Below are 18,611 nucleotides of genomic sequence, written 5' to 3' on the forward strand. Positions count from 1 at the left end.
CTTGATATTCTCTTGAGAACAGAAATAATAGATTTTTTTAGTTTTAACGCTGGGGGAGCTGCGGGTATACCTAATCAAATTAAGTAGATAAATATCATGATGTGATCAAATAAACGATTTACATTAAGTACAATTGTTAAATACGAGAAAGATTCAGGTATATAAATCATATTGACTGCACATTCATTGAGTGTAAGATTCCATGCTGTTCTGGTTAGGAAGGAAAACAGTGTTCGCCAGCTGCTTCTCTTTCCGCGTTGATTGTAAAAACATTTGGATTTCTTTTATTCGATCGGCTATATAGCAACCTGTTACTACCTCTGAATTTAGAACATTTCATTACCTACCTAATTCATCTGGTTGAATGTCTTGTGACTATTATCTCTGTCTTACCTTGCTCTTGCATTGCACATGTAAACTCTAATCGTATATATGTATGAAGCCATAGCAAATAAGTAATTATATTGAAGACGCCAAAACTACTATCTAGATTTATAACCTTGAAACCCGTCGTGTAGGAAATAATATGATCGAATCACTCGTCTGTCTAGTAGTAGGCATGAGATCGTTGAATGTCTCAGTTCGGTCACACGTCCTCTGACTGTGACATTCAAATTATTAGTTACTCGTGTACCTTCAAATTAAATAAGTTAAATTAATTCGCCGAGTTCATACAAAACTCGACAAGTTAAAATAGAAAATGGTACTGTTTACACAATTCTTTTTAACTTATGTTAAATACGAGTATTATTGATGTCTTCGTTGAATTTGAGTGATAAAATTTATTTTGTGTTTTCAGTTTTACAAGCAACATAGTTTATTTTTATTGAGTTTTGCCATCTTCTGTGAAGCTGCAAATATTTTGTACGTGATACCTTTTTCATCGAAATCTCATTACATATTTTTAAAACCAATTGGTCTGGAGTTGGCTAGAAGAGGACACAATGTAACAGTGATAACATCTTACAAAGAAGCTAAGCCTCCGAAAACATATCATGAAGTTATGGTGGACAATAAGTCAATTTGGGAAATTATAGGTAAGACAATATTTTAAAGGCCACGTTAAAATAGATGGGTATAATGATAGAATTCAGATTACAAAAACAGTTTCTTATGGTACAGTCATCCGCATATCAAGTTACCCTGTATGAGAGGCGAATTTTCAGTGAATTTCAGTTGGTTGTTATGATGTTGACGGTACCTACGTCTTTGAAACTTGGTCTTTAGGCTCTGTCCACATAAGGAATAAGACATGATAAGATAATTGTCAATTCTTAAATATCTACCAATCTTATCAAGGTCAAGGAGGATAGACGTCAGTGTCTACACTGTTATAACCCCTACAATTCATTCATAAATGAATCGATACTTTATCAGGAGACACCTGGGCCACCTCCTATACACCAATCTAGGAGAGGTGGCACAGCTATCTCCTGAGCCTACCGTATTACCCATCCAATCCGAGTAACATGTTAGTATTGATGCGAGAGTGACTTTTTTGTCTACATTGGGTCGAGGGGTTACGAACGCTAACTCCCATGAAACATACCGTACTAAGAACTTACACTTTAAAACTAAAATAAAGCAGTTGGCATTAACTTGTGAGTAATGTAGAAATTAACTTTGAATGGTTTCGGTTAAATTTGGCCACGTGAGTATTGCACTATATATATTTATTATTAGGATAAGCAAACCGTAACAAGCTGTTAAATCTCTGGTTTAATAGCCTCTGTTGGTATTCTTATGCCGAAAGCTGATCCTGGCCTTACAGTCTTTTTGAGACTGTTGGTTCTGTCTTACACGTAAGGGATAATGATGTAATTATATGTATGTTATTGTTTTCGATAACGTTAAAATTACCATAAATTATTACCAAGAATGTGATATATTTCACACTTAAGTTTTATATTTTATAGGTTACTAGACACATGATACGACTGATGCATGAACAATGCTACTTAGGAATTACGATTGTTCAAATTTATAGACTTAAGTCATTACTATTGTTACAATATATGATATGTAGCAATAAACTTGGTAAATAACTATTACTAGTAAGAAAAGTAGGAAATAAGTATAACTAGTAAGAAATAAGGATCATTGCAAGTGGAAATCCATAGTCTCTGCCTAACCCAATGGAATAGATAGGCGTGAAGGTGTGAGGCGCTTACTAATTGGCAGATAAATCTTAACGATACCTTAACTGATTAACAGATTATTTGCGAGTTTGGTGGTAGTCAAAATGTATAAGCATTTTTTTTCATACATACCTACATATATCTCGTCTAAATTCCCTATGGGGTAGATAGAGTGAACGGTTTCGTAAAGGCTGTAATGCCACTGGATGGCTAGTTTTGTTTGTGCTCAAAAATATTGGTTGTTAAGTTTAAATTTTTACGCTTTCAGGAGGTGAAAGGCCAAACGTTTTTACTATGGTCGGCTTATCAGCTGAAGAGTTTCATGATAAGATTTTGTGGAGTGGAGGGTTAGCGATGACAGAAGTAGCATTAAACTCTAAAGAAGTTCAAGAACTACTTAAAAATGATCACAAATTTGATCTTGTGATTTCAGAACAGTTCTTTCAAGAGGCTATGTATGTTTTGGCCCATAAATATGATGCACCTTTAGCATTAGTAACTACGTATGGTAATTGCATGAGACATAATATAATAACAAGAAATCCATTGCAATTGTCAACTGTAATCTCAGAATTCTTGGATATCAGGGAACCCACGAGTTTTTGGGGAAGATTGAGAAATATGTATTTCGCATTATATGAATTTGTTTGGTGGAAGTATTGGTATCTAGAAAAACAAGAAGCATTGGTTAAGAAATATGTACCTCATTTAAAAGAACCAGTGCCAAGTCTTTATGACTTACAAAAAGACACAGCTCTTATGTTATACAATAGTCATTTCAGTTTTGATAATGCAGCAGCATATGGACCAAATATTGTTGAGATAGGAGGGGTTCATTTGTCAAAGAGTGATGAAGTATTACCAAAGGTAAGATGGAAAATATATTTTTATGAACGCTTATAAAACAAATTTGTATTAATTGTGATAAGTACTTCAACACATTATTTTACAGCTATTATTATCATCGATGTTATTCCACATTTTGCAAATATCATTCACATGTAATAATAACAGAATAAATTACCTAATGACTTTGCGGTTTCTTTACTCATAGCTCGATATTATGAAGATGGGATAATGTAATTCGTTAGATGACAAGCGAAACTGAAAGCAGTAATTTAGTGTATAATTTTGAATCTCATAAAATCTTCGTATAACAATTTTACAAACCGACCAGCTGCATCTCTTTCCATGCAAATTAAAACAGTCAATCAAAGAAAAGACTTATAAAAGCAAGCAACCTATTCACTATTTGAATCTCAATTCTATCATTAAGCCATGTCAGTTGGACGTGACCATCCAGTTTTTTCGAGATTGTAAGATATGTCTACTTTGTAAGGGGAAAAACGTGATTATTATTTATTATTCACAATATCCAATGCTTATAAATTATTTTGTTTTGTATAAAAATTTCAGGATCTTCAAGAAATTTTAGATGGCGCTAAGCATGGCGTCGTGTATGTAAATTTTGGCTCCAACGTCAAAAGTTCAGAATTACCTTTGGAAAAGAAAAATACATTTCTCAACATATTTAGGGAACTGAAACAGTTAGTCATTTGGAAATGGGAAGATGAAACATTAGATGATAAGCCAAAGAATTTAATCATAAGAAAGTGGTTGCCACAGAAAGAGATTTTATGTGAGTATTGAGTTGATGTTTAAATGACACGCAAAGAGACATATACCTTTTTGATTTTAAAACTTTTTAGGGTTTCATAATTTTCTTTGTGTTATATTCGATTATACTCTATTCAGGTTTTCTTATTAATAAAGATAATTATGAAAACTAATATAATAACCAATACCTATGAAAAGTATTAAGATCATGAATAAATTACCAACCTTAAAATAAAGTGGTGAACGATTAAAAAAGCTTAGCAAACCGGATCCTTTCAAGTCCATAAAGACGACTACTACTGCGGAACATCTAAATGCCGAATATAGGACGTACTAGTTTACATTTGAAAAAAAATTGTCCAGGTGAATGACGAAAGATAACTGACTATGAATTTTTTTTTAATATAAACGTAATAATGCATAAAATTTGCTTCCAGCTCACCCAAATATTAAAGTATTTATATCGCACGGTGGATTGATTGGAACACAAGAGGCTATTTTCCATGGAATTCCAATTATTGGAATTCCTATTTATGCAGATCAATTCAACAATTTGCTGCAGGCACAAGAGATAGGATTCGGTCAAATTTTAGAGTTCAAAGACATAAATGAAGAAAATCTAAGAAATAAGTTAAATAATGTGTTGAAAGATGACAAGTACGGAGTTAAAGCCAAGGAAATTTCGGCCCGGTTTAAAGATAGGCCGATGAGTGCCTTGGACACGGCAGTGTATTGGCTTGAATACGTTATAAGAAATAAAGGTGCTACGTACATGAAAAATCCAGCTCTCAAGCTTAATCGGATAGCCAGTACTATGCTAGATGTTTACGTTTTTATTTTTATGGTATTTACAATTATATTTTTTATACTAACCAAGATTTTGAAGACATTATTTACTAATGTGTCTAAAAATAAGAGGAAACAAAAACGAAATTAAAAAACATTGATAAATTGTTTTTATTTTATTGATCCAATTGCTTTTTATATAAGTTTATAAATTTACACCTTTAGTTATAAACAAAAGCCTTTTTATGGTTCCGTACGTCTGAATACAAAAACGGAACCCTTATAGGATCACTCGTGTGTCTGTCCGTCCGTCGCTTACAGTCAATTATCTTCGAATCTATTAGACCGATTAAGTTGAAATTTGGTTCACATATCAATTCCTGTGATCTAAACACAGAGGTGTGACGTGAGCAGATGAAATCTGTATATGGGGGGTCATTTTTGGGGGGGAAGGGGAAAATAAAAAAAAAATCTGAAAACTGCATCGTGTGGCATATCAAATGAAAGGTCTTGTTGAGAAGATCTTAAATGTATTTTTTTGTAATTTTAAAATAAATAGTTTCCAAGTTAAGAAGTTTAAATTAAGAATTCAAGCGAGTCTCTATGTGTCTCATCTTACATTAATCGCATTTACTAGGATAAGATACAATAAGAACTACTTCATTTTTGTTTTATTCAACTGTCCACTTATGGAAAGCTATAAACAAAACTCACCTTTTTGAAAATTGTTACTTACCATTCACCTTCTTGAAAACTTGCTTACGTTGGAAGAATATACGATAGCCATATAGTTATTCAACTCAGAATTTCTTCTTAGAAAAAAATAAAATAAAATTAGTCTGAAATTTGAAACAAGTTTCCAAGAAATCGTATATGCTTTATAAAAATAGTGCACTTACTCCAAACTTTAGTATAATCACGATGTCAAGACATTATGAAAGTTAAGTACTAAAACAGCAAAGTAGTCTCGTATTAAAGGAAATGGAGATTCCGTATACCTAGTTAAGTAATACATATATTCATCAAAGGAAATTTGACTAAATTGTATTTAATGTTATTTTCTTTAAGTTATAAATAATTTCTTTGGATCAATGGACATTTGAAATATTCCACTAAATTAAATAAAAGTACAGAGTTACTATAACTGCTATTTTTAACTAGTAGCAGTTATAGTAAAATGTTTTAACAATGTAAAACTACGTTTGATGTTTTTACCATCAGTTATTTTCCTAAGACAACTTGTCTCATAATTTGAATAGAAGGCAACTACAAAACCACTTAATTGTACAATAGCTGGTTGAGCCAAGGCCATCGTGGTAGCAGCACTAAAGAGCAAATAAAACACATGTATTAAACAGCGCCTCTTTTCCGGGGGTAGGCAGATACCACTTTTTCACATTTTCAGGCCACATTTCCACTTGCCACTTGCATCGTGTGGATGAAGTGATAGTAAAACATACTACAGGAATGCGGTACATGTTGACTCCGGGCTTTCGTGGGGCTTGAAACCCCAAAACTTTTTGCCTTTTGACTCGACACAAGCCTCTTAAAACTATTTGGATTTCCATGACTTCACAGAGAAGGTCTTTACCACATGTAAATTGAAGCAATATAACATACATACATATAGTCACGTCTGTATCCCTTACGGGGTAGACAGAGCCAATAGTCCGGAAGACTGAATGGCCACATTCAGCTGCTGGGCTTAATGATGGAATTGAGATCCAAATGTGACAGGTTGCTAGCCCATCGCCTAAAAAAAAAGGATCGCAATTTTATAAGCCTATCCCTTAGTCGCCTTTTACGACATCCATGGGAAAGAGATGGAGTGGTCCTATTCTTTTTTGTATTGGTGCCGGGAACCACACGGCAATATAACCACATTAATAACCGTAGTAGTAGTTACTTCTTCATATTTTACAACTGATACCATTTAAAGTATACATGGAACCCTAAAACTATTCTGAACAATAATTTAAAATTATCCTACCACGAAAGTATGTAGCAGAAGTTAAATTCGCAGTAAAAATTCACTATAACTTCTCATAGTTAAGCTGGGGCATAGTTTAAGTAGCGTGTTCAACGTTGGGGTTATATTATACGAATACTTTTGCTCTCAAAAAGGAATTGCTAAGTTTAATATTGCTGAAAGAATTTACAGTTGCTTATAAAATCAAAATTCTTAACCTGTGCGTGCTCCGGTATGGAAGAGGTTCACTTTGTCTTCCTTTAGGTTTCATAATCATCTTTAATGCGTAAGTCCGTGTTCTCATCTCTCCAAAAGCGAGTCGGAGGCGGTCTTTCTCCTAGAGTCCACCTGTGATCAAAATCCGGAAGTGATAAAGCACAAACGAACAAACCTACTACGATTCTACCTTCGCAAATAATATAGAGTATCAGTTAGCAATCAAATTAATGTAAATAATCATTGGTACATGGCGGCGGTTGACTTCGAACTTGCTTGCGTACTATTTTTTTAAGACTGATACTCTTTGTAACGTCACTGCGAACAAGAGTGTAGGTTAGAAACAGTCCTTGGTATTCCCTTTGCTAGCTAACTTTGAAACAAATCAGTACAAGTTGGTAAACAAACTGAATAAATAATATTGACTAAACTTTCAGAAGTTAGCGAATTGTGTTCATTGGGAATACCAATGGAATTAAGACAAATATAATTATAGTTTCAGCCCAGACATATTAACGAAACTCTCTGATCAGGTTTTCTATTTAATTACGAATTACGTGTTGCGAAGAAAAATATTTTTATTTAAATGACAAAAATATTAGAAAAATTAAATAGTGAATTATCTTAAAAGCAGCTTATGTTAGATCGGAATTGTGTTTACAAACGGTAATTTATTTTGATCTTTATTATTATGTTCCTGGCGTTTGTTCGGTTGCTCCTCACTATTTTGGAGGACACTTTACTGGATTGGGTAAGTTATGTTATTCGAAACTCCCTCTCATAAGCATTTATTTTAAATTACGTGCTATTTTTCTAGTCCGAAATACGCATGAAAAGAAAATAATACATTTGACCTTATTTAATCTTCTCAATGTACATACGTCAATCGAGAAGAATCGAATCGATTTTCATAAACAACAAAATATATTAAAATGAAAATCCTTTGTACGTGCGTCTTTAATTTCCGTTCTGTAGATAGATAGGTGCTAAAACGTTGGCTAGACAAAACAGAGCGTCCAGGTATAATTAGACAAATATTTGAACGTAACATTGGTGTTTGAACAGGCTGTATGAACGGCGACGCGGCTTTTGTCCATTGCTCCAGTCATAGTCACAAAACATACGCGGTGCAGAAATGAGGTATTAGAAAACTATTAAAAACTTTGAATATTTCTTATGAAATAAAAAATTACGTAACCAATTGTACGTCTGGTACTTTGGTTTCATAGCAGCAATTTTGATTTGTAGTGAGGGAATTTTTTGAAACAATATTTCTAGACATTTGTTTTCTAGACATTTGTTAGTTTGCAACGCTGTTTTAATGGTTCTGGTTGAAGTTATGAATTCAAAATGCGCAGGCCTTGACATGTCTACTTCTCCCCCAATGGAGTACATTTTTACTTTTTTCTTTGATTGTAACTCTTCTTTTATCCTAACACTCAAGAACAGATATCAGTAATAATTAAAAGCATAGTGAATAGGCACTATTTGAGCTTGCGTCCACCATTGCGATTGAGATCAAGCGCATTCAGATCTTTTATAAAAAAATATTTACTCGAATAGTTTTATAAAATTAAATGTTCTGATCTAGCCAATTTAAAAAAAGTTAAACATAAATTTAATGAAATTATTCCAATATTACTATGTCTATGCATTTAACATTATCTTCAAAATCATAAAATTCTGATTTGGATCAAAAATTATGCTCACAAAGTATGAAAGCATTTAATTATCTATAAAAAGAAATTGGCAAATACAAATTTGGAATCCTGGACATAAGCTTTATAAAATAAGCGTTTTTATTTAGTATTTTCCATCAATCAGGGCAATAACCGGCTCTTTGTTCATGATACGCCTCTTGATGCTTGAAATAATTCGAATGGCTGAATCACTGAGCTTTCAAACTGAATATGAACATAACATTATGCTATGAAATTTTGTGGAACAAAACATACGTTTTGTTCCACAAAATTATACATTATACATATATTATACATGCGTTATACATACATTAAAAATAATTTCTACTTTATTTTATTGATATCAATTAATTAAAAAAGAAAGATGTCTATTCAATTATAATAAAGTATATAAAATTGGCACGGGAATAAGATACTATATAATTACCTAAACCCATGTCTATTATAGGTCTGGATAACTGAGTTTCCACAGGTTACACGTAAAGCGGGCGGAGTCGCGGGTAAAGCTTGTTAGAAAATAAGAAGGATGGAGTTATTTAGCTCTTGCAGAAACAAGAAGGTATATCAGACTAATTAATAGTTTAAAATTAGAAGTAGTAAGACCTGATTTTCTTTATGTAATTACTTGATTAACATTGACCTTGACGGGACCTTAGGTTTTCTCTCAATATAGGACGCAATCGGGACAAAAACCGTAAGATTAGACCATATGACCATATGTGCCGTGTGGTTCCCGGCACCAATAAAAAAAAGAATAGGACCACTCCATCTCTTTCCCATGGATGTCGTAAAAGGCGACTAAGGGATAGGCTTACAAACAAGGGATTCTTTTTTAGGCGACAGGCTAGCAACCTGTCACTATTTGAATCTCAATTCTATCATTAAGCCAAATAGCTGAACGTGGCCTTTCAGTCTTTTCAAGACTGTTGGCTCTGTCTACCCCGTAAGGGATATAGACGTGATGATATGTATGTATGTATGTATTAGACCATATGATGATAGTGAAAATCTGAATGCTATAAAATTCACGTCACACAAGGCGGCTGGTATCTGACCCAAAATAGTGAGCCTATTTTAGGTCTATACGCTGTCGCCCACCTCATTAAGAGTTTGCAATTAAAACTTCGGAATCTGGCGAGCGTTCAGGGAGGAATTAACGCCAATGCGAAACACTGCAAATGAAAACCAGCAAAAGTAACATTGGAGTAATTTCGGTACATTTTCACTTTGCAATAAAACAACACTGTAATAATTGACAATCGATAACATCCAAAAAATTTTATTTTAAGTAAAATAAAAACAATTTCAATTAACTGCTTGCCAATTAGTGTAATAATAATCACATTAACCCTGTATGACAGAAGAAATACAAATTAGTGAATGATGTATGGTTAGGTTAAAGTTGGGAGTCACTTTGTGTGTCATGGTCTTATGGTGCACCCTGATCTCCTCTTCAATGAAATGGGGGAGATGGACGGGATTTATAAGAGGAAAGAGGAAGGAGGAGCTAAGAGGAAGATTCAGGTTTCATCCAGGTCAAGACAAGCTTTTAAAGCAACTTTATGATAAATACTTACTTTAATATATTTTTATATAACTTGCAGTGATATATACATAACGGCTATCAATTTATTTATTTTAAGATGTCATTTTTCCATTTCTCTCTTTGTATACACTGAATAAAGATAAAACAATGTGTTGGCTAACATATTGACGTTATTTATTAAATATAAGATATTCCCCACGATATTTCATACAACGAGACTTATGAATATACAATTAAATAGTCGTGATTCTAGTTAAGGGTATGATATAAAGCGAAACTTTTCTGATTCACTTGAGTTTTTTTTTATAATTGTTTACTTTAATTCAGGGCTTCCTCAAAACTTGTCCTGTATATATTTTTAGTCTGGCATGTCATATTTCTCGGCTGACTATTCAACTGTTTCCTTGGTCTATTGGTTTTACTTCTTGTGCTCCCTATAATAATATAGTTTCCTTCGGATGTTGCGATTGCTATTCGCGACACAAAAACCGCTATTGTGAAGTATGCTCTATGTTACATGTAACATGTGTCGCTGACGCCCCAGTTTGTTTCGCTTTATTTATTAACGTGCGTCGCTGGACTGAAGCCATTGTGCTAGATTATTAACATTGTGGCCTGAAAATAGTCTGTGGCCGTAAGGTTTCAAAATTGCATGTAGAAATCAACACACATATCAACGCACGTCCTTATATAATCCATACATTCACCTTATTGGGAAGGGAGTATAAAATCTGTCAAGACCCGAAGACCACATTCGTGAGATAGGGACAGGACCTACAAGAGGTATACCAAGTATATATGCTTATACCTTAGTCGCCTTTTACGATATCCATGGGAAAGATGGTACTTTATTACAAAAAAAGTATACGATTATAGAAATGGTAAAATCTAGTATAAGTGACGTCGCTACATTTTTATCACTGGGGAAAATTCATTGAATGGGGGCCACATTGAAAAATTGTATCTTATAATGTAAGTAGATTTACGAATGGAACTAAATGTTTAAAATTGCACCTTAAAGCATAATAATTTTCTTATTTCTTGATTTCGTATGTGATCAAACGATACTGCATAATATGACGTTGTATCAGTTTTTTAACATTAATGCTTGTTCTAAAGATATCATAGTATTACATGGAAATGAATAAAAATATAATATAAAGTACATACAGGAAAATTTTGCACAGAAATAGAATTTAACCCAGCCGTTCCATAGTCTGCATATCGCAGACATGATGTAGCTTCTATCTAACTACTTAGATTATTTCGCAGTCTCAATTCAAAGTACACGACTATTCCATTTATTTTCCCGTTGTACCCATGTTCTAATTCGGGAATGTCATTCAACGTGGGCTTGTAAAGCATTGGCTGGAGAGCTGGGAACTTTTATCTTTAATATTTAATTGGACGATGGCGGTAACTTGCAGTCTTATGTAAAGTTTATAAGCCAAGTTTAATTTTAACGGCGAATCCCAAACATAATAAAATATTAAAGTAATTCCTTACATTTGGAACGTTATCTTAAACGTGAAAGCAATACTAACAAATGATGCTGATGAGTGTTTTAGATATTATTTTTCACAAGAGGTTGATACGTATTGAAACTTATTTATTTGGTTTAGTTTAAGCACGTCACCAAAATGTTGAGTTAATGTTTTATGGAACCCGTTGATAAAAATACACATTCTGTTTTTCATTCATTCTCTCGCGCACCTCCTTAACATGAAGTTAGAAAGCAGTAAAATACCTTAACACAGTAATATGACTTTATGAGAATACACGCACACCTTTTTCTTGTTCCGAGAGATATAATTTTAATTACGACGTGCTCATAAATTTTAATATCGCAGTTAATTTCTGCATTAAACGTCTCTTTGCACATTACTTCCTTCATTAAGGCGCAATTTAGACAGGCAGACACAAAGGCCTTGCGAGACAAAAATTCGGGGTTCGGAGCGTTTTGGACCAAGTGATATTGGCATTAAAATTTCTAAAATAAAAGTAAATTGTCTAATTTATAATTTTCGATGTAATACATTTATTTAAATCCTACTTATATAATAAATGCAAAAGTTTCTAATGATATGTGTGTTTGTTACTTTTTACGTTTAATATAGTAAACGGATTTAGTTGAAATTTGAATCACGGGTAGAATATAACCTAAAATACTAAGAACATTTAACCCTAAATGCTTACGGGAGCGTAACTCAGGGGTGCAGTTATTTATTTTCTAATCATCTTATCTTAATGGGATTCATGAACACTGCCATAGGTTTACTTTATCTAAATCAGTATCGGATAGCAGTGTCAGTTAAAGAGATCTTAAAGATGTCATATATTAACTATTAATTTCATATGTAGTATCACGACTTCAGGAGTCAAATATTATTTTAACAGGATTGCAGCTTAAGTTTCTGGAATATCGACGCATAGTACTTACGAGTTGGGCACTTCGAAATTTGAAATTGGTTACACTACCTATGGTTGCTAGTAAACTGTGAATGTATTACGATCACGCAAGTATTACAAAAAGGTGTCACTCCTAAAATATTGTTAACAACATCAACGTTAGGAGTACGAATAAAAATATGCTAATGACATTTGCATATGACTGTAAAAATCTCTAAGCTACTCGTATTAAAACCCTGTTGCCATAGAAGTGTGAAAGGATGGTGACCAATAACCATAGACGATATACAATGACAGTTAACCCAAAGAGGATAAAGGTCTAAGATCTTCCGTGCGCATCGTTTGTCATGCAAATAGTCAGTGAATAATTTATGGGAGATTCTCTCCTGATACGGTCTACATTGTTAGAGAAATTAAGAGCCGAATGACTTATACAGCTTCTTTTAAGGGAAATAAAAATTATACATACCTACCATAAAATCATGCCACATTTTCGGTCGGATAGGCAGAGACTACATCTTTGCACTAGCCACGATCAACGATATGATGCACGTTTTTGTGGTGAGTATATTATAGATATCAATCAAATTATATAAAATGTAGGAGATCATAGCATTTGCACAGTTTATCACTTTTATTGTTTGTCTGTCAACGAAGTTATGTATCTATTATTATTCGACTTAGCAGTTTATCTATTCGAGTGCATATGAAATGAACATATGTAATTTAGGTTCTAAAATTGTATGCAATGTAGGTATAAATACTTGATGATTGTCAAAATAATCTACCGATCCTTTATCAAAGTTATATCCAGCGATATTTCCAAAGTAATTCTGGATCGAGTAAAAACCATGAAGCTATAGGTATAGTAATAGTCTTCATGGTTTATGAGAGCACAGGATAAAACGCTAATAAATCTACTTGAATATTTTTAAGTATGCTTACCTATTTATTTGTGATGGATAAGTAATTATAAAAAGTAAACTTATTTTATGATAAATATGACGATGTAGGTATAATTTACTATTTTTTTACAGAACAATTAATAAAGCACTAGTGAATGCCTGAACAAGTTTTTAAAAGTTACTGACTATGCTGCATTTTATTAGTCACACACGATTCTGCCCTAGGCTAGGACATAAATAAGTTGACATAGCCGTACGTTTGCAAAATTTGTTTTTAAAATATTTAACGTTAACCCTTTTATATATGCCAACAGGAAGTTTTATGTGTTCTGACAGCATATTTATTTGTTAACTAGAGTACTCCCGCGGTACCGCCCGTAATCACCAAAAACTGAAAGTTACCGTTAATTTACGTTGAAGTAAGAATTTCAGGAAATACAATCTTAGAACGCATAAGGAATCTCTATGGTTTTTTTTAAATCTCAAATTTTCCTAAACTTCGAATCTATAGGCCAAGCTGAGTGAGATGTAATCTGATATGACAGGATGTGTCCTCTTTTACTATATGTTACGAATGTTTAAATTGTTATCATTATAATATAGTATTATTCGTCTTAGGAAACCACATAAATATGTTTAAAATCTTTACACTGATTACAGTAGAATGGAACTTGGCATATGATTTTATTCCACTTCTTGTTATCACCTTATCATTATTATGTATGACATTACAATATTGTGTTAGGATTTACGATATTGGTCTTTTGATAAAGCCATGAAAACAAAAATAAGCATATTGATTTTATAGCACAATCTAGACTGTAGACTTTTTTAGGTTTTGAAGGAAAGAAATAAAACCTTCTTCTTCCTGATTAAATTGACTCATAAAACGCATTATTTAAATACAGAAAATAAATGTAATCGAAACTTTTAAATATGTTCTTCATCAACATCATACTACTTATACTTGATAAACATAATTTATTGAATCCACAAACATAAGGTTTGTCAAAGAATCTGATTTAATTAGAACTTTATTTCTATCGTATGTAGGACTATTAACAGATAACAATAACGATAAACAAACGCACACAGATAAACGATTCGTATGTGTGGTAGTTCCACGTATACACCGCCCGCGGTGATGTCAGTGGCACTAGTGTGAAGATAGTAACAGTTGCTATTTCCATACTTTGTTGTCAACAGTTATTACATCAGTGAGGTCAAGAACAGTAAATAGTGTTAGTAATATTTTGTGTATCATAACTAAAAAAAGAGAAACTCATGTAAAATTTTAATTTTTTAATATTTTTCGTAAAGATATTTAAACCACTACATATATTACATAGATTACGTAAAAGACAATAAGACTTTGTAAACAACTGATAAGAAATTCAAGGAATGTGTTTGTGACTCTAGTCGAATAAGTGAAATTATCCATAATGGCTGTGTCTGTTACTTCTAAATTTATTTTCTCGAGTCTGAGTAAATATACAAGTTTAAAAGCGTTGTCAACCACATGTTCGAAAAGTGCTAAAGTAAATTTTAACTGGGAGGATCCACTGAATTTAGATGGTCAATTACAAGACGACGAAAAGGCCGTCCGAGACTCGTTCAGGGCTTATTGTAACGAGAAACTATTGCCAAGAATAATCGAAGCGAACAGAAAAGAGGTTTTTGATAGAGGAATTTACAAAGAAATGGGTGAGTTAGGTGCTCTCGGCTGCACTATAAATGGTTATGGATGCTCCGGTGTTTCATATGTTACTTATGGATTATTGACTAGGGAGCTAGATGGAGTGGACTCGGCTTACAGATCAGCTATGAGTGTACAAAGTAGCCTCGCAATGGGAGCAATTTATATGTATGGCACAGAAGAACAAAAACAAAGATATTTGCCGAAAATGGCAAAAGGCGAATTGGTAAGCTGTTTTGGATTGACTGAACCTAATTTTGGAAGTGATGCTGGGGGGTTAGTAACAAGAGCAAAGTATGACCCAAAATCGAAAAATTACATCTTATCAGGTTCTAAGACTTGGATAACAAATTCCCCAATAGCAGACATACTGATAATATGGGCGAAGGACGACGAGAATAAAATAAGAGGTTTTATAGTTGAACGGTCGCAAGTTAAAAAAGGTTTGGACACACCGAAAATCAATGGGAAATTTTCTTTGCGCGCATCGGAAACCGGGATGATATTGCTGGACGAAGTGGCTATACCGGAGGAGAGTTTATTGCCGAACGTAGTGGGTCTGAAGGGGCCGTTCGGATGTCTCAATAACGCGCGGTACGGGATTGCCTGGGGCGCTCTCGGTGCGGCCGAAACATGTTTACGTATCGCCCGACAGTACACATTAGATAGGAAACAATTTGGAAGGCCTCTTGCTTCGAACCAGCTGATACAGAAGAAGTTAGCGGATATGTTGACAGAGATTTGCATCGGCTATCAAGCATGTTTGCGAGTAGGACGTCTTAAAGATCAAGGCGATGCCGCGCATGAAATGACGTCAATAATCAAGAGAAATAATTGTGGAAAAGCATTGGAAATTGCAAGAATTGCTAGAGATATGCTGGGTGGCAATGGTATTTCAGATGAATATCACATTATAAGACACGTAATGAATTTGGAAGCAGTAAATACTTATGAAGGAACTCATGATGTTCATGGTCTGATTTTAGGCAGGGCTATTACAGGTTTAGCAGCATTTTAGGATCTCTGAATATTACTTATTTATAATGATTTTTGTAAGAAATTGTAATTATGCAGAGCATATAAAATGTTAATAAATTTTGTTTCAGAAATGGTAAATAAAAAACTGTCTTTGGAATTGTCATTCTATTCGACAATCACGTCCATGTGTAGAATGATTTTACACGATAAAACGTTTATTATTTTCAAAAACAATAGTTCCTTTTTATCACGCTTACAGATAACTTATCAAAAATTTTATAAGACATGTTATCTACATATAAAAAAAAATCAGTGGTGGTAAAAATTTATTCTTGGAGGCGCCGGGTATCGATCCCGGTACCTCTCGCATGCTAAGCGAGCGCTCTACCATCTGAGCTACGCCCCCGATAAAATTGTAATTGAAATCATCAGATTATATTTTTTTACTTTCACTCACTAATAGCGGTTGTGAAAAACTACTCTGGCGGTTTCTACCTATTTAATTTTTTTAGTATGTTTATTAAAATTATTTTATTTTATGTTTTGTGTAGGTATAAATATATTTATTTAGTTTGACCCCACATAAAGTTCTCTGTCAGACTCAATGGATGACTGGTAGATAATGCTACTAGCATTAAGTCCGCCAATTGTGCTTTACATTTGCATTTTGTGCAATGAAGTTTGAATAAATAAATAAATCATCTCCTATTCAATCATCCATTGATATGTTCCAAACATAAAATAAACACTTATTTTTAAAAACAAGTTCGGGTAATAACTCTTATATATTTGCCTTTTGGTACAATTCAATGGATATTCGTTGCCCACAAATTCAACAACAAGTCATTATAAATTCATAAAATGTAATAAGGTACAATGAGAATATTGAGTATTTATCCAATTTTGTTCATATCAAATAAAAAGTGCTGTCATTTTTTTACTAATAGTACGAGTATATTACTCATCTAGCAGACTCTCTTTCTAATTCTTTTTAAATCCATATCATTACACAGACTTTTCCCAATGTAAATTAGGATGAAAATTCAAAAGAGCACTTAGTTTTAAACCGGAATCAGGCTACTTCAAGTATTAATTGCTTTTCGAGGCTCATTGTAATTCAGGCTGGTGCGAGGGAGATGCAAATGCTGCAAAACTTTCAAACTGTTCTACTTTTCTAACGGGAATGCGAAAACTTCCATGAAAAACAAACGTTAGTGGAATAGAAAGCCATTGAGAGTACACTATAACTATTTGTTTGGCGTATTTTGTCATGCTTAATGGTGTGGTTGTGTATCTCAATTTTTAAGTTATAAATTTCATTGCGGGATTTTTTTCAAGGGCTGACATTTAGGATCGCTGCTCGACATGAGTGAGTATAAACGAGTGATATGAAATCGAAATAAATGTAAATTTTTCTTTCACTGAACGGATTTCTCTGAAATTAGGCAAACTAAAGCGGCATCAGTTTAGCAAAGATTTTTGGATTTTTCCGGGAACGAAGCCGGTAAGTCGATTAAGCATAATAAAAGTAGTTTTAAATGATGAAGAATAAAACGTGATCTATCAATCTTAACAGCTATCAATTAGCTATATAGCTGAAAATGGATTTGCAGTCTCTTTTTGAAATTATCTTTTTGAACTCTGTCAAACCCATAGGGCATAACGATATGAATTAAATAGAATACGTCATTGCGAACATCATGCATGAAAATATTGAAATAAGTCAAAATCGTAAAGTTGTATTATGACCGCTGAAAATAATATATAATATTAACTGTAATTACGTTTTGTTTTAGAGATAAGGCTGTTGTTTCGTTTTAATTTCGATTTTAGCGACGAGAGTAAACCAAATAACCTCAAGATAAATGGTACAAAGTATATCAACATAAGGAAACATCAGGATGAGAATATCATCACATTTCGCACTTGGCTGTTTAATAATACAAACGCCTGTCATGTTTTTTTAGCAAAGCAATTTAATGTTGCCTACAGAAAATTTTCTTTCGGTGTTAGCGGTAAGCCACAATACCACGGTTCCAGGAATATTTATTTTAATAATATGATAAGAGAATAGGGAGGAACGGGGGTGTCGAAATGGTTAAGAAAAATTGGTTACGGTTTTTGATTGTTAACGTTTTTTATTTTATACTTTTCACATCAAAATTATTAAATTATTAATTTATTTTAAGTAATACCATTTCGATATTTATGTAGTCAATACTACTTATACAAACTTATACTTTTTACTGATATTTAGTAGTTTTTTATATTTAATAATTTTATTTATAGATATAAAATAGGTAGGATTTGTAACCATGATTCAATATGGGTTGGGTGTCCCTGAGATCAGACGGGAGTTTATTTCGTGTGAAAACCTGACTCACTCGATTTAAGATTGTGGTCATATATACTCACCTCGGGCTCCTCATTAGACATGTGAGGATGCATTATTGACAAATGCCAGAAGGAGGAACAGAGTAACATGATCACTTCTTGTGAACACAAATCAGTGTGTATTAAACCCCTCATGAAACAAAAACAATTTCGACTCGCGACACACAACACCCACAATGCACCCGACATAACCTCAATCTCACAGCTCGTTATTTAAAATATTTATTTTAATAATGCGATAAACCGTTGGGGAACGA

At 33.2% G+C, this 18,611-nt stretch overlaps 2 protein-coding genes and 1 non-coding gene across 3 annotated transcripts; 2 read left to right on the forward strand and 1 right to left on the reverse strand.

The window, feature by feature from the left end:
• The first annotated feature begins 533 nt into the window (after positions 1-533).
• LOC106132065 (UDP-glycosyltransferase UGT5) lies at positions 534-4,707 on the forward strand. The gene is made up of 5 exons (XM_013331378.2): positions 534-703; positions 800-1,037; positions 2,407-3,005; positions 3,555-3,777; positions 4,193-4,707. The coding sequence occupies exons 1-5, from the start codon at positions 701-703 to the stop codon at positions 4,690-4,692; spliced, it is 1,563 nt and encodes a 520-aa protein (XP_013186832.2). The 5' UTR covers positions 534-700; the 3' UTR covers positions 4,693-4,707.
• Positions 4,708-14,439: 9,732 nt separating this feature from the next.
• On the forward strand, positions 14,440-16,117 carry LOC106132138 (glutaryl-CoA dehydrogenase, mitochondrial). Its single transcript, XM_060947263.1, has one exon. The coding sequence runs from the start codon at positions 14,729-14,731 to the stop codon at positions 15,998-16,000; it is 1,272 nt and encodes a 423-aa protein (XP_060803246.1). The 5' UTR covers positions 14,440-14,728; the 3' UTR covers positions 16,001-16,117.
• A 176-nt stretch (positions 16,118-16,293) lies between these two features.
• Positions 16,294-16,366, reverse strand: Trnaa-agc (transfer RNA alanine (anticodon AGC)). Its single transcript has one exon. It is a non-coding gene; the product is annotated as a tRNA-Ala (tRNA).
• Between the last annotated feature and the right edge of the window lie 2,245 nt (positions 16,367-18,611).

Source organism: Amyelois transitella, chromosome 13 (assembly GCF_032362555.1).
Source record: "Amyelois transitella isolate CPQ chromosome 13, ilAmyTran1.1, whole genome shotgun sequence".
Taxonomy (NCBI): Eukaryota; Metazoa; Arthropoda; class Insecta; order Lepidoptera; family Pyralidae; genus Amyelois; species Amyelois transitella.

Bases quoted from the DNA above. Each gene is read 5' to 3' on its own strand.
- LOC106132065 (XM_013331378.2), top strand. The intron at 3,006-3,554 runs GTAAGATGGAAA...TAAAAATTTCAG, and splicing joins GTGATGAAGTATTACCAAAG to GATCTTCAAGAAATTTTAGA. The intron at 3,778-4,192 runs GTGAGTATTGAG...ATTTGCTTCCAG, and splicing joins GCCACAGAAAGAGATTTTAT to CTCACCCAAATATTAAAGTA.
- LOC106132138 (XM_060947263.1), top strand. From the start codon at position 14,729: ATGGCTGTGTCTGTTACTTCTAAATTTATTTTCTCGAGTCTGAGTAAA.